This window comes from Geotrypetes seraphini, chromosome 8 (assembly GCF_902459505.1).
Source record: "Geotrypetes seraphini chromosome 8, aGeoSer1.1, whole genome shotgun sequence".
Lineage (NCBI taxonomy): Eukaryota > Metazoa > Chordata > Amphibia > Gymnophiona > Dermophiidae > Geotrypetes > Geotrypetes seraphini.
This window is the reverse complement of record NC_047091.1, coordinates 189,647,617-189,675,241: the sequence shown is the minus strand read 5'-3', so window position 1 is coordinate 189,675,241 and position 27,625 is coordinate 189,647,617. Positions and strand designations below refer to the sequence as shown.

At 41.6% G+C, this 27,625-nt stretch overlaps 1 protein-coding gene across 6 annotated transcripts in view; it reads left to right on the top strand.

The window, feature by feature from the left end:
- Positions 1–27,625, top strand: part of TAOK3 (TAO kinase 3) — a 236,064-nt gene that overhangs the window by 102,043 nt on the left and 106,396 nt on the right. For all 6 annotated transcript variants that reach the window (XM_033957286.1, XM_033957284.1, XM_033957283.1 and 3 more), the window contains 3 exons: positions 3,719–3,800; positions 14,463–14,630; positions 18,795–18,995. In XM_033957286.1, the coding sequence (XP_033813177.1) occupies positions 3,719–3,800; positions 14,463–14,630; positions 18,795–18,995 (451 nt within the window). The remainder of the gene's footprint in view (positions 1–3,718; positions 3,801–14,462; positions 14,631–18,794; positions 18,996–27,625) is intronic.

Here is a 27,625-nt window from a genome sequence, read left to right as displayed (position 1 = left end):
ATAGTAGGCAATGGAATTCGAAGTGTATTCTGGCTTGTATTGGGAGCCAGTGTGAGTTGTGGTATGCCTCTGTGATGTGGTTGAATTTTTTCAATGAATAGATAAGTCTTAGGGCTATGTTTTTTTTGTTTGAAGTTGTTTCATCTTTGTTGCTGGGCAGGGGAGATATAGTATGTTGCAGTAGTCTATTAGGCCTAGGATTAGTGATTGAACCACGAGTTGGAATTTTTTCTGTCAAAGAATTTTCTAACTTATCTTAGGTATCTCATAGTGGCGAATGATGTTTTTATAATTTTGTTGATTTGTGGTTGCATGGTACAACCTCTGTCTATCAGCACTCCGAGGATTTTTAGCATGGGGTGGATGGGGTATGAGATCGAGTTTATTTCTATGTTAGTCAAGGTTGGGGTTTTGCAGTTTTCAAGGAGGATGAAGTTTGTTTTGTCTGGGTTAAATTTTAGTTTGTGTTCTTTCATCCATGTTGCTATTTTTTCAAGTGCTCCATGTATTGTGCCTATCATGGAGGGCTCAGATTGGTCGAAGGGGAGGAGTATGGTGATATCTGCATAGCTGTAGGAGGTAATGCCTAGTTTGTCTAGGTAGGAGCTTAGGGAGGCAATGTATAGGTTGAAAAGTGTGGGAGACAGGGGTGATCCCAAGTGGCACTCCACATGGGTTGGACCAAGGTTCTGATTTTTCTTTGTTTGTTTTGACTCTAAGTTCTGGATTGTAGGAATCCTTTAAACCATGTTAGAACTTTTCCTGTAATTCCTATTGAATCTAGAGTTTGTAAGAGGATGTCGTGGTCTACTAGATCAAAGGCTGTGCAGAGATCTGGTTGTATGATCATCATTTTTTTTGCCTGTGCAGAGGTGTTGTCTTGCGATGTCCATGAGTGTTCCTAGTAGGGTCTCAGTGCTGTAGTTGGTTCTGAAGCCAGACTGTGTGGAGTGAAGTAAGTTATGGTTTTCTAGGTATACGTTTAGGGCTTTAGCTACTAGGCTTTCCATTAGTTTGACATACAGTGGTATTGAGGCTATTGGTCTGTAGTTGGATGGTTGGTCCATTGCTTCTTTGGGGTCTTTTAAGATTGGAGTTATGATGATTTCGCTGAGGTTTTGTGGGAACTGGCTGTCTGTGAGTAGGGTTTGTATCCATTGTAGGAGCAGAGTACAGAATAGCGTACTGGAGGTTTTCAATAGGTATGGTGGGCAGTGGTTAAGTTCACAGGCTACATGACTATATTTGTTGTATAGTTTGTTGAAGTGGGACCAGGTTCTGTCTGCTGCTATCAATTCTTTTTCTGTGGGAGAGGTTGGGATTTCTTCTAGGTGAGTGGGTGTTCCATTGAACGTAGCTCTGATATTTGCAATCTTATTTTTGAAGAATGTGGCTAATACGTTGACTGAGGGAGGGGGGAGATGTTATTGGTCAAATATGGTGTGGTGTCTGTGAGTTCTTTTAGTAACTGGAATAGCTTTTTTGTGTCTTGGGATCCTTCTCCTATTTGCTTTGTGTAGATATGCATGTGGTGTAGAAATTTCTGAAACAATTACAGTGGAACCTTGGTTTACGAGTATAATTCGTTCCAGAAGCATGCTCGTAAACCAAATTACTCGTATCTCAAAGCGAGTTTCCCCATAGGAAGTAAGGGAAACTCGCTTGATTGGTTCCATCTCCCCTCCCCCCCACCCCGGCCACCGGTGCGTCCACATCCCCCATTGAGCAAGGGACATCGACGCCTTTTTGAAAGCTTCGGTTTGAAAATAATAACACATGCAAAATGACACCAGCGCAAGGTTTTCAAAATTATAATTAAGATTTATTGAATTATTGTTTCTATTTTTCCATTATGAGATCAAAAGACTCAAGCATAATTGCTTAACAGTTGCGCTAATGGGGGCTCGTCATAGTTGCCAAATGCTGGCCTTCTCATAACAGTCTCGAACTCATATCTCTGGTCATTCTATTATATAACTTTTGGCTCAGTGACATCATCAAGTTTGACAACCAATAACAGTTCACCAAAGAGGTGGTCTTCAAAGTTGGACAAAGAAAAAAAAATCCCTCCATGTTTAAAAGTTAGACAGAGTTTTAGAACAGTACATTTGATTTCTGAATTAACATTATAACACATTCAAGAGAATCTACAATTATTAACATGGTGCTGAGAAGTTCTCAGCCCTAAAGGAAAAAAAAACTCTTCCTAAGCTGACAGGTTCAAACTGCATAGCCTTACACAGAAACCTTACTCTGGAGGAGGAGGGGGGGCAGGTCCCCCTCTCCTCCTAAGCTGACAGTCTCACACACAAGCATATATTTGATTTTCTTAACACTGCATTATTTTACACTTTATTAATTTAATTCTAGGTTACTATAAAAAAAACAAAAAACAAAAAAAAACACATTTGAGCATAGGGACCAATTAAGTTAGGTAATACTGAGGTTCTCTTTATTTTAGGGAAATTTAGGGATATCTAGAGTTCTATTTTTCTTTAGCTATACTTTCTTTACATTTTCTGACCTTTTTAACTTCAAAAGTACTGGAGTTTCATGAATACCTCTATGAATAAAACAACAGACACTAGTTTAGTCTCTGCTCTAGGACTGTACTTGCACCTAGAACAGACACTGTCTAACTACCACTGGAATGGTAAATTACCTGTATGGTATGGCTTAGGCAGCAACTTACATAAATGTACACTTGAATGGGTTTTATCTAGGATAGTGGATGGGATTTGCTTGCATTCTCACTAGAGAATTCAAGTAAGCTTTGGGTAAGATCTTCTAGGCACCTGCCTTTGCAGGCCTAGGTAGTACATTTTTCTGGCTTTTGCTATCTAATTGGCATTAAAAGAATATATTTGCACAGACACACACTGATCCATAAGAAGAACCGTACCCAGAGTAAACCCCACCCCTCGCAAACGCCACGCCCCCCCCCCACGAACTGACATCGCCCCCCCTCGCGAACGCCTGCCTGCCAAAACCGAAGCCTTACCCCCATCTGGCACCGGCACACAGCACCAACCCATAGGAGGTGCCAGTGCCCGAAAATTGTGCTGCTTGCCGGACTGGGCCTTGAGCATCTGCACATGCTCAAGGACTTCTGGTTCCCGCCTCTCTCCGAGATTCTCGGACAGAATGAGAGCCAGAAGGCCTTGAGCATGCACAGATGCTCAAGGCCCAATCCAGCAAGCAGCACGATCTTCGGGCACCGGCACCTCCTGTGGGTTGGTGCTGCGTGCCGGTGCCAGATGGGGGTAAGGCTTCAGTTTGGGTGGGCAGGGGGGACTCGCAAATCGAGTCAATACTCGGTTTGCGAGTCACTGTTTGCGAAAATGTTTTGTTCGTCTTGCAAAACACTCGCAAACCGCATTACTCGCAACCGAGGTTTGACTGTATTCTAATAATCTGAGAGAATTTACTATACATGACTGTAAGAGATATCTGTACGCCCTTTAGCACTACAGCAGTGTTAACTAGTAGTAGATCTTGAAGACCTCCTGTAGTAGTAATCTACAGAGAGAAAACTCTGTGTGTAAGTGAAAAGTTGCCATGGGAATTAACCTAGTACTTCAGTTTCTCATGTTCTACAAATTTATACCCAGAAGACAAATAAAAAATGCATCGTTAAGAAAATCCCAGAATTTATTACAAGTTGCAGGAGTTCATTAAGGTCCTTCTTTGTTTCCTTTTAATATATTTCCAAATACAGGACGGATGCATTTAGAGCATTTGTTGACTACTGCTTGCAGAAAATACCTCAGGATAGACCAACATCAGCAGAACTATTGCGGGTAAGTTTTTTTTCTTATTTATTTATTAAAAAATTTATATACCGCATACAACTGCGGTTTCCATGTCACATACATAAAATCTTGTTTCCCTACGATTGTCACATATAACATAGACATGTCTAAACAACATCATTAATCATCCCTGTTATAAACAGGGATAGAATGCAAATTCAATCAAATCAGAAATACAAGCAAGCTTTAAATCATACATTGCGGTTAAGAAAATTCTAAAAGGCGATTGATTATCAACTGAAATATATCTTAGCACAGAGGTGCCCACACTTTTTGGGCTTGCGAGCTACTTTTAAAATGACCAAGTCAAAATGATCTACCAACAATAAAATTAAAAAAAAACACAAAGCACACTGTACGCATAGAAAATGTTAATCATCATTCCTATTCCATGGTTTTTCAAAGAGGTCAAAGCAGATGACTCTATGCACTGTCACCTCACTAACAACCATACCCCCCTCCCTTTTTACTAAACCACGATAGCAGATTTTAGCGCAGGGAGCTGCGCTGAATGCTCAGCACTGCTCTCGACGCTCATAGGCTCCCTGCGCTAAAAACCTCTATTGCGGTTTAGTAAAATATATAAATTCAGATACATTTTGATCACTAAATTTAAAATAAAATCATTTTTCCTACCTTGGCTGGTGATTTCATGAGTCTCTGGTTGCACTTTCTTCTTCTGACTGTGCATCCAATCTTTCTTCCCTTCTTTTAGCCTGTATGCTTCCTCTCCTCCTGACCTCATTCCTCCCCCCCCAATGTTTTCTTCTTCTCTCCCTGCCCTCTCTTTCTTTCTCTCTTCATGCCCCCTTTCTTTTTTTCTGTTTCTCTTCTTTCCTTCTGTCTCCCTGCCTGCCCTCTTTCTCCCTCCCTGCCCTCCCCCAAGCCATTGCCACTGCCGCTGCCATCGGATAACAGGCCCCCAAAGCCGCCCGCCGCCGGCCAAGCTCTCCCTGCTTCGGGCCCACCAGCATTCCTCTCCCCAACGTTAATTCTGCCGTCGGAGAGGAAGTTCCGTTGGCCAGAACTTCCTCTCCGACGGCAGAATTGACGTCGGGGAGAGGAAGGCTGATTGGCCCAAGATCGACCTATTGGGAAAAATGCTGCCGGGTCCTGCCTTTGAGGAAACAGAAAGTAGGCAGGACCTGGCAGCAAGAAGAGCAAATCGCAAGCTTCACTGACCTGTCTCCCGCTTTAGCCCGCGAACGGGGCTCTAACATGTGCGTGCCGGCTTCCCTTCTCTCCCCCCCGACATAACGTCCGGTTTCAGAGGGAAGAGAAGGGAAGCCGGTACAAGCACACGTTAGCCCCCGGAGCATAAGTTCTCCAAGCCGTTTTTTTTTTTAAATGTTGAGCAGCAGCGGCAGCAGCAGAATTCAGGAGCGGGCCAGTCAAGAGGGGAAAAAAGAGAAGGGAAGAAGGGAACCCGCTCTGCGATCGACGTATTGGGCACCCCTGCCTTAGCATAAGAAGACATTGGCAAATAACTGAGTTTTCAGCATTTTCTTAAAATTCATCCCCACGCAAGGCATTCCATAGTTCTTCGCCAGCCACAGATATCGTTGAAGCTCTGATCCTAGCATGCATAGTCGACATTATCCCCTCCAAACTTAATGTCATCCCATTTACATCTCTAAGCTCTCTTCTCGGTTTATAGATCTCAAAAAATTCTTGTAATCTTGTCTGATGTATAATCGCAACAATCTTAAACTGCACTGTTTGTTGCATAGGTAACCAGAGGTGGTTTTGTGATCTGAGCCTCTCACAAACAGTTCGTATGACTTTGTTTCAAGCCAACATGGAAGATACTTTTAGAGCTTACTAGGAAAACTTTTTATGCATGACTTTACACATGTCAGACCCTGTGATCCTTCAGTTTCTCTGGTGCGGAGACAATATTCCAGAATCATTTTGCAGCCAGTTTAGCTTAAAGAAAACTTTCCAAAGTGAAAAAGATCTCGGTTGGTTATTTTGTTTTTTTTAGTTTGGCAGAACTTCTTCTCTTCGGTATCCTGGTTTAAAATTTTCAGCGCGTTTTAATTAATTTAGAAACATAGAAACATCAAGTTTTTTTATTTTAATTTTATTTATTTATTTTGTGACACTTTTATTAAAAATCTTTGTTCATTTTTAAAACTTATAATAAGTAATAAGTGTTTCAGCAAATAAAAACATTTTTAACTTAGATACAACACTTAATATTCTGCAATAATCCAGTTTAGAAGTTATCTCCCCCCTTCCCCCTATTCCATAACAATCTTTGAACACACAAAAACATATAATAATTCCCATCACCATATTCCTTACAATTTTTTATTAAAATTTTGATGGATCGTAATATCATAAATTCAAAGCGGTTTACAATTAAAAACAGGGTCACTAACTACAACTACACACAAACATTACAAACTTATACTTAGGGGAAGTGGGGAGAACTACAATAAGCATAGTAAAGTAAACAAGAAAGGTAAATACAATAGGGAGGGGTAAGAATTTTAAAAGTGTAATAATAGATTGTTCATATAAGATCCAAGATGGCTGCTGCCTGAGTGATTGGGGACAAGCCGCCGACTGAAGCGCTCCAGTTACCTGTTTTCTGGTTGGCGACTGCTATTTCCAGCTTGGTTGCACTCGTTCTTGGGATGCGATACCGAAGAGGAGAGGCAGGAGCATTGCTGGTGCCTCGTGGCGCTCCGAGGGGCTGTCTCTCGGCAACATTGAGGATCTGCTTTGGAGGATGCAGGGAGCTGCATTTGTGACTCCGGTTGCTAGCACTTTGAGGATCCCGGGTGCGAGCGAGACCGGCGGGATCTCTCTTGGGCCAGACACCACCCTTAGCCCGGAGATCAGAGCACCACCTCCTCCACCACAGTCGGCCAGTTCTCCCAGGGGCCAGGAAACCCCGAAAGAAGGGGTGGTACTATCCCCAGAGGCGGACGATTCAACATCGGGGAGCCTGGAAATGGAGATCCCGGTTTGGGTAATCTCCGGGAAAGATTCTGTGGGAATCATAAAAGCAGGAGGAGGACTGAACCAGAAGGAACAGAACCCAGGTTATCCTAAGGAAGGTGAGAGACTATGCACTTCAATACAAGCTTCCTTTTGGGATAGGCCTATTGAGGTGACCTTAGAAGCCCTTTGGGACCTGGTAGCAAATTTTGGGAAGGTAATTAGTCCCAACTTCCAACAGATTGAAAATAAACTTATTCACCATTCAGAAGAATTAGAAAAATTAAAATTGGACATGACTTCTTCTAATAATTTACTTCAAAAGACCCAGCAGGATATGGTTTCAGTAAAACAACTCCAGGAAACTTTAATTAAAGATAATATGAATCTAAGAAGAAAAGTAGAGTCATTAGAGAATCAGGCGCGTATTAACAATTTGAAACTGATAAACTTTCCAAGAATAACTATGGTTACACCTAGAGATATGCTTAGGAGATACTTATTAGAAATTTTAGAAGTTCCGGAAGGTAATCTTCCACCATTTTCTCAAGTGTACTATCTCCCTAGCAAAACTCCACACCGACAGCCTACTGAAGGACAAGCATTGATTATTACTGAGATTCTGGAGAAGTCGGATACGGAGGTGGTTACACCTGCAACATTAGTTGCTACATTGGCACTTTTAATTGATAAATCTTGGCTATTGAGACTATTTTTAAAGAACAAACAGAACAAATTTCTTGGTTGTAAAATTCAAATGTTCCCTGATGTTTCAAGGGAAATGTAAAAACGTAGACGTGATTTTCTTCTTTTAAAACCGGGGGTCACCTCACTAGGGGCTACATTCTATTTAAGAGACCCTTGTAAGTGCATTGTCCGTTATCACTCTACTAAATATGTTTCTTTGAGCCTCATCATTTGATCAATTTTGTGGCTATGTCCCGTCTGTACAAGGAGAAAATTCAATCTTGAGCTCTAAAAGAAAATAGTAACTCCGTTCCCGATCTATAGGAATAGCATTACTTCTTAATATTAGTTGTTTTTTCTTGTTTTTCTCACTACTAAAACTCTTGGATCTAAAGAGGACTTGAGCTAATTTCACCATAATAATTATTTTTGTAAATTGCTTAACATCTGTTAAGTATGGATTTATATGATTGTATATGCTTTGGTTAAATTTGCTTTCTGTACAAGTTACACTTGACATTATATTGAAATAAATAATAATAATTAAATAATAAAAAAAGAAAATTTAAAAAGGCCCATCTAGTCTGCCCATCTTTAGTAACAATTATCTCTTTCTCTCTCCGAGAGATCCCACATGCCTATCCCAGGCCGTTTTGAATTCAGACATAGTCTCTGTCTCTACCACCTCTTCCGGGAGACTGTTCCACGCAACTACCACCCTTTCTGTAAAAAAGTATTTCCTTAGATTACTCCTGAGCCTGTCGCCTCTTAACTTCATCCTATGCCCTCTCATTGCAGAGTTTCCCTTCAAAGTAAAGAGATTCGACTCATACGCATTTACATTACGTAGGTATTTAAACATCCCAGATTTGTTCACAGATGATAAAGTTTTTGTTGAACCCTGGAACAATATCCTGAACCAGTGTTCATTGGATTTAATGTTGTTGATAATTCAGACATCTCAAGACAAATTGAAAGAAGGGGAGATTATTAACAAAGAAATTGAAACACTAAAAAATTAATCAGATTTTCAACAATTCAAGAATTGCAAAATAAGGTTGATGAATTTAAAGAAGAATTGAAAATTAAAAAATATCAAAGGGATGAAAAAGATTATACAGATGGATTTGTATATAAATGGATGAGAGCAAATGATGAGGGCAATAAAATAAGGAGATGACTATAACTGACTCATCGGGAAGTAGTGATGATGTTAATAAAGCTACTGGGCTGAAGCCTTTTTTAGGAAAAAGAGGCCAATTCAGGAGAGGCCTCCGAAACAAGTGCCACTAGGAGGTCCGATAACTCGGTCAACCAGGATAGGGCAGATGGAATAATAAACTTGTCTGCCAGACAGTTGTCTGTGCAAGAAGAATCCTTATTGAATAAAGGCCTATCTTTCATTCCTTTGAAACAATATGATCTCTTTAGTCTACAAGCAGATCTTGAAAGATTTTTTCAAATTTTACAATTAAAATTTTTCTTTGCAGAATGTGAACCAAAAAGAGACCGTTTTGTAGTCCATGAGAAAAGTAAATGGGTTCCTCCCAGGAATGTAGACCCAGTATTAATGGGGTTTAAAGCTTTAGAATATGTAGAGCTATAAAAACTTGAAAGAGCGCATTATCCTCAAATTCAAAATTTGTCAATTGGGGAGCGAAAAATGTTGTTAAACCTCCAAAAAGATCCCTCCATTTTAATAAGGAGAGCAGATAAGGGAGGAGGCGTTGTAATTTGGGATAAAGGTGAATATTTCCGGGAAGCTTATTCTCAGCTTAATGACATTCAAGTGTATCAGCCTTTGCATAATGATCCTTTGGATGAGATTTTCTCGGAAATATTGAACATTGTTAATGAAGGGAGAAAATCTGGTTGTATTACGCAAGCTGAATACAAATTTTTGACATTCCAACAGTTTAAAGTTCCGGTAGTATATTTTCTCCCAAAAGTACACAAAGATCTATTACATCTCCCGGGGCGCCCGATTGTGTCGGCTAGGGGGTCCCTAATAGAACAAATTTGTAATACAAGCTTATAAAAACACTGCAATAAAGGATAGTGAATTGTTACACCGGAAAATAGAGAACATTGAAAATCACAACAGAAGGTTGAATGTGAGAGTTTTGAAACTTTCCTAACTCTCCAGGGATTTCTCCCTATGAAATGTTTAAAAAATATTTACAGGAAGTTTTGAAATATTCTCCAGAATTTATTCTTCCACTAAATAAGATTTATTACCTTCCATTATCTGCTAAAAAAAAATCCCAGGAGGCCTTGGAAGGAGAGAATATGCAATCTTCACAAATTGATGTTAAAAATATATCCGCTACCCTAGAGGAATCCATTTCTGATTCAACACTGAGAATAACACTACTAATATCCTTCGTATTTCAACAGGACTTAGACTTATTTATGAAATTATATTTTAAGTTTTCTAAAAATCTGTTTTATGGCAAGAGAATATGGGCATACTTAGATGTAACAAAGGTGACCCAAGAAAGAAGGAAACAATTTCTTTCCTTAAGACAAGAAGTAATATCCCTGGGAGCATCTTTCTTATTAGCATATCTTTGCAAGTGTATAGTGAAGTATGCCCAAATTAAGTATGTATTTTTTTCTTCCTGACCACTTAAAATCTTTTCTGGAGCTGAAAAAGATAGCCTGAAGTTGACGAAGTGAATTATAAGAAAGCAAACATGTTAAGCCTTTTTAAAAAAAAAATATTTTGCCTCAATGATTAAGAAATTTCTTCTCGTATATTCTGGCCTTAACTCCCCATTGTTAATTGTGGTCTAAGGCAGTACAGTCAAGCCTCGGTTTGCAAGTAACCCGGTTTGCGAGTGTTTTGCAAGACGAGCAAAACATTCTCGCAAATCTTGTCTCGCAAACCGAGTGTTACTCGATTTGCGAGCACTCCCCCGATAACCGGCATCGCTCCCCCTCTGCACACACAGGTCCCCTGTGTGAACTGCCCCCCGCGCGCGAACCAGCACCCCCCCACCCGAACAACTTCAAACTTACCTCCGTCTGGCACCGGCACGCAGCCCACAGAACGTGCTGGTGCCGCTTGAAGAAGTTCCTGCCTCTGCTGGGCCTTGAGCATGCATCTACGCATGCTCAAGGCCATCTAGTTCTCCCTCTCGTCGTTGATTTCCCTGACGCAGCCAGTACATAGCGAAACAAGAGCCTTGTTGGAAGTAACAGCTAGTTCCGGACTCTTCAGCTCAGCGTTAGAATTGCTATAGCAGGAAGATAGATTCGTTGAGTCTATAATGTACATCTATGAAGATAAGTGAACTATGTGTGGTTCTTTTTCTTTGTCCCTGTGCACAGTGGTGGCTTTTTCCTATTTTGAAAAACTACATTTGAAAAAGTAGTGGAGTTTTTTTGCCTATGATACATAGTAACATAGTAGATAACGGCAGATAAAGACCTGAATGGTCCATCCAGTCTGCCCAACCTGATTCAATTTACATTTTTTTTTTTATTTAAATTTTTTAATTTTTCTTCTTAGCTATTTCTGGGCAAGAATCCAAAGCTTTACCCGGTACTGTGCTTGGGGTCCAACTGCCAAAATCTCTGTTAAGACTTACTCCAGCCCATCTACACCCTTCCAGCCATTGAAGCCCTCCCCTGCCCATCCTCCACCAAACGGCCATACACAGACCAGGACTGGCTAAAAAACTCATTGGGTTGCCGTCCGTATATTGTTGATGGTGAGGCTTTTTCTCCACTGATTATAAATAGTTTTTCATATGATATTTCCACCATCTGGCTAATAACATTTTTGATCATATTTTGAATTTAAACGTCTCTTATCATATCTCCCCTCGTCTGCCTTTCCTTCAAAGTATAGAGATTGAGATCTATTAAGTCTGTCCCCATACACCTTATGATGAAGACCACGCACCATTTTAGTAGCTTTCCTCTGGACCAATTCCAACCTTTTTATATCTCTTTGAAGATGCGTCCTCCAGAATTATACACAATATTCTAAATGAAGTTTTACCAGAGTCTTATACAGGGGCATCAATACCTCCTTTTTCCTACTAGCCATACCTCTTCCTATGTAACCTAGCATCGTTCTAGCTTTCGCCGTCACCTTTTCAACCTGTTTGGCCATCTTAAGATCATCACATGCAATCACACCCAAGTCCCGCTCTTCTTTCGTTCACATAAGCTCTTCATTCCCTAATCTGTACCATTCCCTCAGGTTTTTGCAGCCCAAATGCATGACCTTGCATTTCTTAGCATTAGGCCATTCTTCAAGCTTCGCCAGGTCTTTCTTCATGTTATTCACACCATCCAGCGTGTCTACTCTATTTGCCTTCACTACCATTCCTTCTCAGCAAGGAATAATGCATCCTTCCTGTGAACCCAACATTAAGAGATTTTTCCATCTCATAATAATTATTCATTGTCTTTGTATCTTCTTGAGCAGTTACATCAATAAAAAGAGGTAAACATGCATGTAGTTTCCTGAAATATTGTGTTTATAGCATGCAAGTGTTAATATTTACAAAGGTTGCAGAAACTGGCATTTACAATGGAGATGCTAATGTTTGTGTATCTCATGGTGGCCATTTTTCAGCAAGCTGACAGGGACAGTAGCATATGAGGTTTGCTTCTGTCCAGATGAGCCACTGGACTACCATGGATATTCAAATAGGTCTAGGGAACCTGCTGGGATATCTGGAGAGGGGTGCTTCTTTTGGGGGAGGTCTTGAAAGTGGCCAACTTTTATGGGAAGCATTCAAAGGGATTCACTTGTGGCTGTGGGAGGTTAGGAGGAAGATCAGGGTATGATTGGGATGCTTCTTATGTTGGGAAGGGCTGGGTGATTAGGGGTGCTGCACTTGTTGAGGAGGGGAGAACAGTGCAATGATTCAAGCTACTTTCCAGAAGTCATGTTGAGTGCTGGTACTAGAGAATGACATGGTGGCTGTTAACCGCGGCTAGTTCTCCTCTGACGCAACCGGAAACAGGAAGTTGCGTCAAAGGAGAAGTTTCCGGCAGCTGCACACAACTTCAAGGCTCCGTCTACTTGTTGAAAGAAAATTAAAAATCACCACGAAGGTAAGGAGAAGGAAGGGAGGGAGATGTTCAGACCATGGCAAGCAGGAGGGAGGGGGCTGCTGGACCGTTCGAAGGGTGCTGAAGGGGGGTGGAGAGGAACAGACGCTGAAGGGAAATGGGGAAGAGAGAGTGGGGTGAAGATGCTGAAGGGAAATGGGGAAGAGAGAGAGGGGAGAAGACGCTGAAGGGAAATGGGAAAGAGAGAGTGGAGAAAACACTGAAGAGAAATGGGGAAGAGAGAGGGGAGAAGACGCTGGAGGGAAATGGGGAAGAGAGAGATGCAGAGGGAGAGATGGAAGGGAGAGTAACAGTAACGGAGCATATGGAAAAGGCAGAGAGAAGGCAGACAGTAGATGGAAGGAATTGAATGAGGAAAGCAGAAACCAGATAACGGGAACTTACGGCAGCTATTTTGATGATGACTCTGCATGGGGCAGGAGCGAGGAAGATCACTCCTGCCCCACGTCACTGCTAGATCACCAGGTAAGGTCTGGGGGATGTTTGGAGCAGCATTTCTGCATTAAAAAACAAGGGGCAAAACATTTGCGAATAACCGAATTCACGAGTGGGGAAACCGCAAATCAGGAGGGGGAGCTTTACAGCTTCTCCTTCATAAAGATACAAAACATGTATCGCCTCAAACTTGATGCGATACAAGTTCTGTATCTTTATGAAGTGTGACTTTTTTTTTTTTTTTAATTATTCTTATTATGGATTAAAATTCTTTAAAACCCCAGACTTTCATATGTCCCACTTTTTTGTTACGTTCAACATTTTCTCCTTTTTTGTGTCTTTATCAGCTGCTTTGAACATTGATGGTATGATGGAGAGTAGTAGTGGTACTAGTCCAAGTACTGACAGTTCAGGGGGAGAGTGTGGTGCAGTGGTTAGAGCTCCAGCCTCAGCACCCTGAGGTTGTGGGTTCAAAGCCACGCTGCTCCTTGTGACCCTGGGCAAGTTGCTTAATCCCTCCATTGCCCCAGGTACATCAGAGAGATTGTGAGCCCACCGGGACAGACAGGGAAAACTGCTTGAGTACCTGAATAAATTCATGTAAACCGTTCTGAGCTCTCCTGGGAGAATGGTAGAGAAAAATGAACAAATAAATAAATATTTATTGATATAGTTTTTGCTTTTTTGTGTGTTAGAATATTGTCTTTTGGATTGGAAATATGTTTGATTTTCTTCTGCTTAGAATGATAGAATGCAAATCCAGTAAGTAAATAATGAAATTGTGGAGGAAATAATGACTAACAGAAATTCCCTTTTTTCTAAGAAGATGGAGTATGGGAGGTTAGCGTGCCAGAGAGGCGGTTACAACTCTAATCACCTTGATGGGAGAACCATGACTGTGTTTTCCTTGTCTTCTTCTAAGTGCATGCTGGTTAAGAGCACACTGCAGTTATCCGCAGCCTACCACCAGAGTCCCGTTTTTTTTTACATTAAAGTCAATGGATGTAAACACTGGCTATTTGCAATTCTGATAAGCACACAATCCGTTTATGCGCACTGATGTCATAGGTTCATCCTCTATTCTTTCACGTTATGTTCACTCTGGTTAAATGCAATCACATTCTGACTGGGAATGGCTAGGCTTCACACAGCAGCTTAAGTGCAGGGACAGCTGGGAAAGTGAGTGCTCCGCTTCCACTCAAGCTGTAGGGCATAGCTTTCCTGTACTTTAGGCTCCAGCAGTCCACGCGCCATATTTAAACTGAGCCGGCTTAACTACACCCTCCCTCCCCCACTCCTATTAAGTGCACACGGAGACCCAGTCCGAAGAGCGTGCACTTAAGCAGAGTCGACTGTAGGTGTCTGAAAGCACATGTTAGAAAGATATCAGGTGGCTCCTTGCAGGCTAGTGGTAATTTGAATAGAAAGCTAAGTGTGTATAAATCATAAGATGCTTTATTCTGTACCTTTGTCTTTTTTAACTAGCATGAATTTGTTCGGCGAGACCGGCCAGCACGGGTGTTGATTGACCTCATCCAGAGGACAAAAGATGCTGTACGGGAGCTGGATAATCTTCAGTACAGGAAAATGAAGAAAATCCTTTTCCAGGAGGCACGAAATGGGCCTTTGACAGAGTCGCAGGAAGAGGAGGAGGTAGGAGTGTTGAAAATCTAAGGGAGCATGTTTGATGAGCAATGACCTATAAAACCTGTAGTTCTGATCTGACTGGTCTGATATTTAAGTCCATGTAATCAGTAGGATGCGGTGGTGAGGTTGAAGTGTCGCCCATCCCATAACCTTCATTCGTAATAGAGAATGACAGTGGATGTTACCCACGGCTAGCCATGGGTAACCTGCCAAAACGGTGGAGGGGGGAAAGGTGCTCACCGAAGGTACGGGGACAAGGCCATCCACCGCCCCGTGGAGCGGTGAATGGCTTTGTCCCCGCAGTTAAGGGAGGGAACGCGCACGGTCTCCCTCCCTCCTTCCTACCTTCCCGAATCTATCTATCTCCCTCTCTCCCCTTACCTTCACGGCGCGTTTTACAGTTTGAGAATTGCTGGAAGCCGCCGGAGCGTATGTGCAGTCGCGTGCGTGTGTGGACAGAAGCTTCTCCTCTGATGCAGCTTCCAGTTGCGGCAGAGGAGAAGCTTCCGCCCACACAAGCACGTGACTGCACGAACACTCCGGCAGCTTTCAACAAGCTATTCAAGCCTTAAAACGCACCATGAAGGTAAGGAGGAGGAAGGGAGATGCACGGACCGTGTGAGGGGTTCCGAAGGGCAGTGAGGTGGCGAGAGGGAAGGGTGGATGCTGCGGGGATGGGGCGGTGAAGGGGACGGCGGGGACAGGGCAATGAAGGGGATGGTGGTCTGGTGACGGGGACAGATTTTTTTCCCCCCGTGTCATTCTCTAATTTGTAACTTGGAGACTTTGTTCTCATCATATCAGTCTGTATCAATTGTTGCAATGATTCTTGTGTGTTTTCTTTTTGTCCTCTGCAATCTTCAGAGTTGATACGATTCTTATTTAACCCTTTATTTGACATAGTTGCTCAGAAGCAATATGTATCTTCTATGGCTCTTATGGGAGATCTGCATATGGAAGAAATGCAAATTACTTGGCACCGTTTCTCTCATTCAATATCAAGTTACGTGAAGTAGCCGTTTCATCATTTGCCAGTTAAAGGGTTAAGTAGCAGTACTAGCAAAAGAGGATATTGTTTAATTGCATTGACAATTTGGATTGAATTTGGCTTTTGTTCACACCTTTTCAATAGTAACCCAATGCAAGTTACGTCGATATTTTCCAATCCAAAGAGGGCTTATGATCTACTGAAGCAGTGGAGGCTTAAGTGTCTTTGCCCAAGATAGCAATCGGTGGCAGTGGGGTTTGAACCCAGGTGTCCTGCTTCTCACATACTCCATTCTGTGCAACTTATTCGATAAACCATTACATTCTTCCATTTGTTGTTCTATTAGGGTTCCTTATACTGTAGCTAAACTCACAGAAAGAATAGTATTTGATCAATTATCAGATTTTGTCGAATCAACTAATGCTCTACATCCAAGCCAGACAGGGTTTAGGAAAAACCATTCTACAGATACTCACTGATCGGTCTGACCACAAATATACTTTATTACCTAGATCAGGGGTGCCCAACGCGTCGATCGCGATCGACCAGTAGCTCAGGAAGGCAACGCGGGTCGATCGCGGAGCCCATTCTCGTGTTGCCGTCTTGATCTACGGGCCGATCAGCCTTCCTCTCCAATGTTCTCCCTAGGGCCTTTTAGCTGGGCGGTCCGCTCAGCTGTCATCTGCCGCTGCTGAACATAAAAAAAAACCCCAAAAAACCGGCTTGGAGATTTCAGCCCGTAGCGAACTTATGCTCCGGGCTCTAACGTGCTTCTCTTCTCTTCCCTCCTAAACCGGAAGTTATGTCCGGGGGGGGCGGGGGGAGAAGGGAAGCCGGCACGCACATGTTGAAAGCCCTGAAGCAAGCGTTCGCTAGGGGCTAATGCGGGAGACAGGTTAGTGAAGCATTTGTTCTTCTTCCTGCCGGGTCCTGCCTACTTTCTGTTTCCGCGAAGGCAGGACCCGGCAGCATTTCCCCCAATAGGTTGATCACGATCTTGGGCTGATCAGCCTTTCTCTTCCCGACGGCAGAATTGACGTCGGGGAGAGGAATGCTGGTTGGCCGAAGCAGGGAGAGCTTGGGGCCTGTTATTGGTGGCGTTTGGGTCCTGGTCCCCGATGGTAATGGCAGTGGCAGTGGCTTGGGGGAGGGCAGGGAGAAAGAAAGAAAAAGGGCAGGCAGGGAGACAGAAGGAAAGAAGAGAAACAGAAAAAAATGAAAGGGAGGCAGAGAGAAAGAAAGGGCAGGGAAGAGGAAGGAAAAGTTGGGGGAAGGAATGAGGTCTGGAGGAGAGGAAGCATACAGGCTAAAAGAAGGGAAGAAAGATTGTATGCACAGTCAGAAGAAGAAAGTGCAACCAGAGACTCATGAAATCACCAGACAAGGTAGGGAAAATGATTTTATTTTAAATTTAGTGATCAAAATGTGTCTGAATTTATATCTGCTGTCTATATTTTACACTGTGATCCCCTTTTACTAAACCGCAATAGCGGTTTTTAGCACAGGGAGCCTATGAGCGTCGAGAGCAGCGCTGGGCATTCAGCGCAGCTCCCTGCGCTAAAAACTGCTATCGTGGTTTAGTAAAAAGGGAGGGGGGTGGGTATTTGTCTATTTTTGTATGGTTGTTACTGAGGTGATAGTGCTTAGAGTCATCTGCTTTGACCTCTTTGAAAAACCCTGGAATAGGAATGATGATTAGCATTTTCTATGCGTACAGTGTGCTTTGTGTTTTTTTTTTTTTATTTTATTGTTGATAGATCATTTTGACTTGGTCATTTAAAAAGTAGCTCGCAAGCCCAAAAAGTGTGGGCACCCCTGACCTAGATCATCATAACTCTGTCATTCTCTTTTCCTTAGATTTGTCAGCAGCATTTGACACTATTGATCATGTATTACTTCTTGAGAGACTGAAGTCCATAGGTGTCTGTGACCAAATATTTGATTGGTTCAGCTCTTTTCTTTCTAATCATTCATCTATAGTTATCTTCAATAACACTGTCTCTAAACCTTATACTCTTAATTATGGTATTCTTCAAGGATCCATTCTATCTCCATTATTGTTTAATATTTTTCTGTCTCCTCTATTAAGTCTATAGGCTTCACCACCTTCTCATACGCCGATGATATTCAACTTTTACGCCCTCTAAATCCAGAAAATAAGGAGGAAATACTTGAGATTAATAAAAAACTAGAGAGGGTTAAACAGTGGCTTAGTTCCAACATGTTAGCTCTAAATATACAGAAAACAAAAGCTCTTCTTTTCTCATGGAATAAGGGAATAAACTTGAGTATCCCTTTCACCCTCGATAACATTCACCTGGAGTTGGTAATATCTAAAAATATTGGGTGCCATCATCGATGTTAAATTTTCTTACCACGAGCACATAAGTAATACCGTAAAATCTTGTTTTTATAGACTGAGAATGATTCGCTCGATCTCTAAGTTTCTAGAGCTAAAAATTCACTCTTTAATTATCGCTAAACTTGATTACTGTAATTCTTTATTAATAAATGTCAAGCAAAAAGAAAAGAAGCGTTTTCAGAGAATCCAGAACACTGCCGTTAAACTCGTTCATAACGATAAAAAATATGACCATGTCACTCCTTTTCTGACTAAATCTCACTGGCTTCCAATTAACCACCATCTTACTTTTAAAATTTTACTCCTAGTATTTAAAACCCTTTCCACTAATGAACCCCAATTTATTAATAAATTACTCTCCGGTCCACTAATCACAAGCTCGTAGACGTCCCCTCTCTGAAAATTATTGGAACTGGACGACATGATATGTTTTCAGTGATGGCTCCGCAACTTTGGAACACTTTACCTCAGCATGTGAGAGAGGAAAATAATTTGAGTCGTTTTAAAAGTAACTTAAAGAGTTCCCTTTTTAAAGATGCTTTTGATCTTTAAATTACGTTCAAAATTTACATTAGTTTCTTTCAGGTTTCCATTTTTCCCTCCCTAATGCTCTCTCTTTTGTACTTTAAAATATTGAATTGTAGTTTTGTATTGATTAGTCTGTAAGTCTGTCGGTCTAACACATTATTTTAAACGATATGTTGTATCTCGCTTAGTAAAACTAAATAAGCGATTCATCCGACTAAAATAAAACTCGAAACTTGATAATGTGTGTTTATTACTATTCTAATTAACACTGTAATGCTGGTGTGGTTTGTAGGACAGTGAGCATGGAGCAAGCCTGAATGTGAAGATGGACAGCCTGGGAAGTGATCACTCCATTCCTAGCATGTCCGTGAGCACAGGCAGTCAGAGCAGCAGCGTGAACAGCATACAGGAGGTTCTGGATGACAGCAGTTCTGACCTGGTCATGATGCCTGATGAGTGCCCGTTTAATTCCAGTTCCATCATGATTAAAAAGGTATATTCTGTTGAATGCTCAAATCCATTCTCTCCCACCTCCGCCCCACAAACTGGGTAATCTTTCTCCAGAGGTTTGCACTCCTTGAGGTTTTCTAGAGCGCCTTCATTTCTCTATCAAAGATTGTATTATAACCCTTGTGCTTCCTTATAGTGGCTCATTCCTTCACGTCTTTTTTGCCCTACTGAAGCCAGCTGTGTCTGAAGTGTATTTTAGCAAACCAGCTAATAGGCCTAGTTGAGATTCATTCAGTTTGGTTAGGAATAAAGTCAGATGTCTGGTGGCCATTTTCTGAAAGACAAGTAGTTCTTCTAGTTGCCTAGTCATATTATTGAATATTCGACGATGAAAGTTTAACGTTTTTATTTGCTCTTTTCTAGAAGCAGGATTTTAAATGCTTCTGCTTACAAATTAATTCCAGTATGTTATTCTTTAAAACGGATGATAAAAAATGACAAAATATTTCCGTTATCTTGCACACTAATAGATTGTACTGAATCAGGTCCTTTTCCAATAGATGTACATATTACTTGCCAACTTTCTGTATGAAAGGAACAAGTCCTAAAATCTCTAGAACATATTAATTTAAACACCTTTGAAGACTTTCATAAAATTCCTTGTGCGTTTCTGAATGTAAGATCGATTGGAAATAAAGCACAGATAGAGATTGGACAGAGGCCACTAAAACTGTACTTCTGTTTTGGGTTGAAACATGGTTATCATCAGTTAATGGCCCCATTATAGGAGATTTACTTCCCCAGGATTATAAGATCATTCCCTTTTGTAGAGAACATAATTGTTAATCCACCACCTTGTTTAATATTAAATGAGGATTTCAATTTTGCTATTTTAGATTCAAAGCAAACTAAAGATTTGGAAATTATCTCCTATAAATTGGAAAAAAAGGACTTTAATAATTCCTTAAACTGCATTTTATGTACCACCAGGTTGATGGGGTAAGGCAAGAGACGAATTCTAGGAATATGTGATGCTTAATTCAGCCTTTTCTGATTATAACCTATTACTTGGTGCTATCAATTTGCATTTGGAAAAAGAGAGATTCATCAGTGAAAGATGGTGAAGGCTTTTTTATTCTCTCTGGTTTATTGAATCCTTATCTTATCAATAACACACCAAAAGGGACATCATCTAGATCTAATATCTTTGTCGTCAAAGGACATTATTAAATATAGTCTCCATTTAAATTCAGGGGATTGGATCCCAGTGAAATGGTCAGATAACCTGATGTATAATTTTAATTTGAGCTGGCAGAAACTATACCATTTAAATACTAGAAATTTAAAGAACATAGTTAGTGTTAGAAGCCCAATTAATCCATCTAATTTTTGGTCTTGTTATGAATCATCATTTGAGGCAGACCAGAATGATCTTAATTTCCATCTTTATTGGGATAGTTTCAGCAAAAAATATATTGGATAGTATTGCTCCTGTCCATTCAGTTAAGAAAAAACAAAACCGTATGACTCAAAATTGGTATGATTGAGTTACTTGATATGAAACGCTCAGTTGATTAGAAAGATTATGGCATAAATCTGATAAGAAAAAGAGTCCTGGTGGCAGGTTATTCACAACATAAGAATAAACTTACTAGGTCAGACCAATGGTCCATAAAGCCCAGTAGCCCGTTCTCTGGTGGCCAGTCCAGATCCCTAGTACCTGGCCAAAACCCAAGGAGTAGCAACATTCCATGCTACTGATCCAGGGCAAGCAGTGGTTTCCCCCAAGATCAAAGAAAAGAGACATACCGTATATACGCAAATATAGGATGAGAATTTTGGGCCCAAAAATGGGGTTCTCGTTCTATATTTGGGTCATCACCCGACCCCCCCCCCCTCCCCAACTTGATGCAGGCCTCTGATAGGCCGGTACAGGAGGGATCCCTTCTGTCTCCCAGCCTGGCCGATACTAATAATTTTTTTTACTCCCTCCCACCATGTACTTTTTCTGTTAAACCCCCACCTTGTACCTTTTCTGTTACCCTCTCTGGGACCTGGCAGCAGCCATTCAGCGAGAGGTGCAGGGCCGCGCAGGAGCTTAAGAAGTTCGCTCCTGCGTTCCTGTGCGCTGCGAGCTCGGAAGGAGGAACGCGGTCCTGCCCATACACCACTAGACTACCAGGGATATCTGAAAAGGTACGCAGGGGGGGGAGTAACAGAAAAAAAAATAATTTGTATGGGATGGGAGACGGGAGGGATCTCTCCTGTCCCGGCCTACCACTAGACCACCAGAGATGGAAGAGGAGATGGGACAGGGTGCAGAGCCTGGCAGGGAGGGGGAAGACAGGGTGCAGTGCAGAGCCTGGCAAGTAGTGAGGGGGGCTGGCTGCATAGCCTGGCAGGGAAGTGGGCTGGCTGCATAGCCTGGTAGGGCAGGGAGGGAAGGGGGCTGGGTTCAGAATCTGGCAGGGAGGGGGGTTCAATGTAGAGCTTTGCAGGGGAGGGCGTGAGGGAGAGGACACTGGGTGTAGATCCAGCAGGGCATGGCACTTGAATATTAAGCCCCGTCTTATATTCGAGTCAACCATTTTTCCTCCGTTTGTGGGGAAAATGGGGGTCTCAACTTATATTCGAGTATATATGATACTTACTATTCTGCTAAAATAGTTGTTCAGATTAGTCAGTTCTATATTTCAAGTAAGCCATCTCAAATGATCACCACAAGAGGCCACACCATCGCCTAATGGCCTAGCCCATTATTTCAGTACAAAATTACCTGGAAATTGGTAAGACGAGCGAAGTGATTAAATTTGCGGACAGTACGAAGTTATTCAGATTGGTGAAAGATTGCGAAGACTTGCAATGTGACATAAACACACTTGAGAAATGGGCTGCGACATGGCAAATGAGGTTTAACATGGATAAGTGTATATGAGTATATGATGATGGGGGTGAAGTTAGCAAAATGCACACAAGAAAGGGATTTGGGGATACTGATTGACAGTACCCTTAAACCATCGGTACAATGTGCGGCGGCAGCGGCAAAGAAAGCTAACAGGATGTTGGGCATAATTAAGAAGGGGATTACGAGTAGTCATAATGCCACTTTACAGAACAATGGTCAGACCGCATTTAGAATACTGTGTTCAACACTGGTCTCCATGCCTTAAGAAAGATATAACTCTGCTGGAGAGAGTGCAGAGGCGAGCCACGAAACTAGTTAAAGGGATGGAGCATTTGGATTACAAAGATCGACTCAGGAAACTGGGACTGTTTACCCTCGAGAAGAGAAGACTGAGGGGGGATATGATAGAGACTTTTAAAATATTAAAAGGATTTGATAAAATGGACCAAGAATCAGCATTACTAACATTTTCAAATGTGACACGGACTAGAGGTCATAGCCTGAAACTGAGTGGCAGTAGGTTCAGGACAAATGTCGGGAAGTTCTGTTTCGCGCAACGCGTGGTGGGTGCTTGGAATGCACTCCCCGGGCAGGTTGTGGAGGAGACTACTGTACTGGGATTCAAGCGCAAGTTGGATGCACACCTACTTGCATATCATATTGAGGGATACGGTAATTATGGGTCTCCAAAAAGGAGTACTTAAATGGGCCGCCACGGGTGCGGATCGCTGGACTAGATGGACCTCGGTCTGATCCGGCGAAGGCATTTCTTATGTTCTTATGTGATGCGTGCCGATAACAGAAATCTTATACACAAATACAGGATGTCTGGTGCAATACTCGGAGAGACCCCCCCAGGAATGAGACCTGGGAGTACTGGTCGACAAGTTGATGAAGCTGTCCATGCAATGCGCGGTGGCTGTGAAAACGGCAAACAGTATGTTAGGAATGATTAAGAAGGGGATCATAAGCAGATCGGAGAAGGTTATCATGCCACTGTACCGGGACATGGTACGCCCTCACCTGGAATACTGCGTCCAGCACTGGTTGCCGTACATGAAGAAGGACACGGTACTACTCGAAAGGGTCCAGAGAAGAGTGACTAAAATGGTTAAGGGGCTGGAGGAGTTGCCGTACAGTGAGAGATTGGAGAAACTGGGCCTCTTCTCCCTTGAAAAGAGGAGACTGAGAGGAGACATGATCGAAACATTCAAAATACTGAAGGGAATAGACTTAGTATATAAAGACAGGTTGTTCACCCTCTCCAAGGTAGGAAGAATGAGCGGGCACTCTCTAAAGTTAAAAGGGGATAGATTCTGTACAAACATAAGGAAGTTCTTCACCCAGAGAGTGGTAGGAAACTGGAACGCTCTTCCGGAGGCTGTTATAGGGTAAAACACCCTCCAGGGTTTCAAGACAAAGTTAGACAAGTTCATGCTAAACTGGTGAGACTGGACTCATTTGGAGCACTGGTCTTGACCTTGGGGCCGCCGCGAGAGCGGACTGCTGGTCACGATGGACCACTGGTCTGACCTAGAAGTGACAATTCTTATGTTCTAACATGCATAGATTTGGAATCTAATGATCTTAAATAGTTTAGAAGGGAGCTGTCAATTTGGACAGAATTTAAAAATACTGATTGGGAAGAATTTGATAAATGTACTAACTATGCAAAATCATTCTGTCCTTTGGTTAACTGCCCGCCCCCCATTATCTTGAAATCTGCTCCATTAAAATTTAGGAAAGAAGTTTTTCACTGGATCACCTTATTATAAAATGGTACATTTCCTGTGGATTTGGGACATATTATAATTACACCAATCGATAAGAACACAAAAGAATCTTTTGTCTTATTAATAATTATAGACCAATAGCAACCATTCCCTTCCTTGTCGAATTGATGGAAAGATTAGTAAACATTGGTTTAGGGTTTTTTGGAACTATCAAACCTATGCTTCATCCTATTATTCTTTTAGAAAATTGGTAAAGACTTATCTTTTTGCTAAATTTGTCATTTGATACTTTTTTCCCCATCGTGCCTAGAACTGCGTGATGTATAAAAGAATAAAGTTCACAAGATTCTCCACTTTCTCCTGTGCTATTCAATCTTTATTTAGCTTCTTTAGGAAATAGGCTAGCTAGCCCCTTGAGATTGATAAAATAGAAACAGCAATAATTCTAACAGACTGTAGAACTAGGAATGAAAGATTTTAAATTGAAACTTAATACAGAAAAAAATTAATTTTTGTAGCCTCACCATATAATAAAATCAAGGAGGACACACTAAAACTGAATGGGACTATTTATCCCATTATTCCGGTTATTAAAATCTTAGGAATCCACTTAGATCGCAACTTAACATTTGATGAACAAATTACCGTAATGCTTTAGTAAAGAAAAGTTATTTTGTGTTATGGAAACTTCAGACAATCAAATCATATTTTAATTTTCCAGCTTTTAGATTACTGTAATATTGCCTATTTAGCTTCTTACAAAAGAATATTAATAGAATACAGCAGTTCGATTAATCTTTAATTTGAAAAAATCCGATCAGGTGACAAAAATATTACCGGATGTTATATTGACTCCCAATAGGAGCAAGGATACTTTTTCCAACTTACCTTGATCATTTCAGATTCTCAGATAGCCAACATTACGTAAAACTATTATATTTACATTTCCCACAAGTAAAAGGCTGTATTTAGAAATGATTTTTTTCACAGAATTTTAGCTTATCAGGTGGGTTCTTGGGACAAGAGTTTCAGTAAGTTGATATTAGGTTCTAGGTCTTATCAAGATGTTGAAAATGTATTTATTTGATAAATTTTCTAAATTCATTGTGCAAGTACAGTTCTTCTTAAATTTCCTTTAAAAGCTAGTTAGACCTGAAAGGTATTGAGGTATATAAATGGATTTTTATGTTTTATGTAATAGATGGGTGAATTCATCCAGTGGTGCTAACATGGATTACTTTTTTTTTCCAGAGCTCGAAGACCGTCCTTTTTGGCATGCATGATATTTCTGCAAAAGTGTGGGGTGCTTCAGTTTGTCTTTTTCATTGGAACTTGTTAGCTTCTTTAAAGCTGTGCTGTTTCTGCTCCCTACAGTACTTTTCAGCAGGTGCTTTTTATTTGTGTGTTAAATTCTTCTCTCCTTAAGAAGCAATTAGTATCGGTGTGTTCTTTTCCCTATCAATGTGTGTTTAGGTTTTTTAATGTTTAAAGCTGTCAATAGGACTGCCCTTCATAATGGTTCTGATGGGTCTTCTGATTTTGCTTCATCAGTTTTTTCTGACCATGGTTAAAAAAAAAAAATCCCCCACAACTTGTGGCTTCACATTTTTGCGCAGATGCTCACTACAAAACATTATAATAAGGGTGGCACGCAACACGTGTCAATTTGACTGCACTCAAGAGCATTGAGTGACTCGTCTACCGTATTATCCAGTCATATTCATCTCGCCATTGAACTGTGCACAGTCAGGTTCTATACCAGCATTAGGGTTTATTCAGGTAGCTTTTCAGATGAAAATGTCTCCAGATGGTCACTAAGGAGGAAATTCTGTAAACAGCCCCTACATCATCAGGTGGAAGAGGCCATTTTGCTGGGCGCCTGCCTACACTCCTCCCTTAACCATGTCTTACTTTTTGGGTAGGTACTGCACCAATATCTGCACACAATTTAGTGGTTTTCAATTTTTTTAAATTAGAATTTAATGGCATTTCCAATGAAAAGGCCAATTAAACTAATTTTTTAAAAAAAGTTGCACGTGGAAATCGTCTGGGCACCTTCAGTGTATGTGCTGTGTACATCATCTGCCATTTTTGATGTATGGAATATATTTTATCTAGGTTTCTAAATTGACTTTTGTAGATTTTTAACCCTGGTGGTAATCACTCTCAGGGTGGGGGCTCTTTAATTTCCTCATTTTGTTATAATCTCCCTTTTCAAAATTTAATGCTAAAGTAATTGATTTATTTAGCATCTTCATTCCAGTGATGACAAATTTGAGTGAATTGTGATCACTGTTGCCTAGTGGCTAAGAGTTCTGTATAGCATAAGGATAGATTCCAATTATCCCAGGACAAGCAGGCAGCATATTCTCAACATATGGGTGACGTCATCCATGGAGCCCCGATGCGGACAGCTTCACAAGCAAACTTGCTTGAAGATCTTTCAGAAAGTTCGCGACTGCCGCACCACGCATGCGCAAGTGCCTTCCCGTCCGACGTAGGGCGTGTGTCTCCTCAGTTCTAAGTTTTCTGCAGTGCTGAGAAGCCCTCATTTCAAGGCTCTGCGCAGAGTTAGTTCTACTCGTGCCTTCTGTCACCACGGCTCATATATTTTCTTCTTATTTACAGGGTCACTGTGTTACGCATGTTTAAAAAAAGTCTTTGTTTAATTTTTTCGGTCGTGTCATGGCGGGGCCTGTTACATGGCCTCAGCCTGCGGGCTTCAATTTAGTCGCAGCTGTATTTCATTCCATGTCCTGGTGGGTCACAGGGTTTAAGAAATATAGTCAGTATCAATGCGCAATCTCTATCACTGACCCACATAAGTGGTATGTGTGCAGTGTTTAGGACCTGATCATTGACCGGAGTCATGCACCTGCTGTGCTACACTTCAAAATCGAGCCCTTAAACGTCGTCAAATTCAGATTGAAAAAATCTTCAGGGGAATGGATATTTCTTCAACTAAAGCCTCAATCCCGATTGCGACCTGTCGAAGTCTTCTGTGGGGCCCAAAGCTTCAACCTCAATCTTGCTCAAGCCTTGATGGTAATCCTAGCCGAGAGGGAAGAACCATGGACAAGTTTGGCCGTTGTTTGTATCAAAATTCAATGCTGATAAATTGAATTTTAAACTATAACTTTGTCTTCACATCTTATCTGAAGCATTGGGTCAACACCATGCCTACTTTCTTCAAGTATCTTCCTCAACATTAACTTCCAGAGTTTCAACACATGCATCACACTCTGGGTCAACTTTACATGCATATGGTTCAGGCTGCAAATGATGCGTTTGAAATGCCTTCTAGAGTCACTGCGTTCTTGGTGGCGATGCGCCGTCTAGCCTGGCTCTGCACCGTAGATATGAATCCGAATCTGCAAGACTGACTGGCCAACATCCCATGTCAGGGGAATGAGTTGTTTGATGACTCTATTGAGGCAGCTACAAAGCGCTTGTCTGAACTTGAGAAATCGTTTGCCTCCATAGTCAGACCGAAGCCGAAGCCTTCCACCGCTAAGAGTTATAGGCCTCCTCCATTTTATCAGAGGCGCTATCCTCTGAATCTTATTCGAGGCCACCTCCTAAAAAACAGCAACAACAGCAGCAGCGCAAACCTCAGGCTCCTGCTGCGCCCAAGTCCACTCAACCTTTTTGACCATCTAACACAGATCATAACCTCCATTGTTATGCCTCTGTCTTCCCCTCTTCCCATTGGAGGTCGTCTCCATCATTTTTATCAACAACGGGAACTGATTACATCCAACCTCTGGGTACTCACCATAATCAGGGAGGGTTACTCTCTTCAATTCCTTCAGATTCCACCAGATCTCCCTCCAAGAGAGTTTCCTTCCAATTCGTCGCAGCTCACCCTTCTTCAGGAAGCTCAACCTCTGCTTCCGCTCCAGGCTATCAAGGAAGTTCCTCTGGAATAGCAGAGTACGGGGTTTTACTCTGTTCTGAAGAAGATGGGAGATCTACGACCTATTTTGGATCTCAGAGCTCGCAACAAATTTCTTGTCAAAGTAAAATTTTGGATGA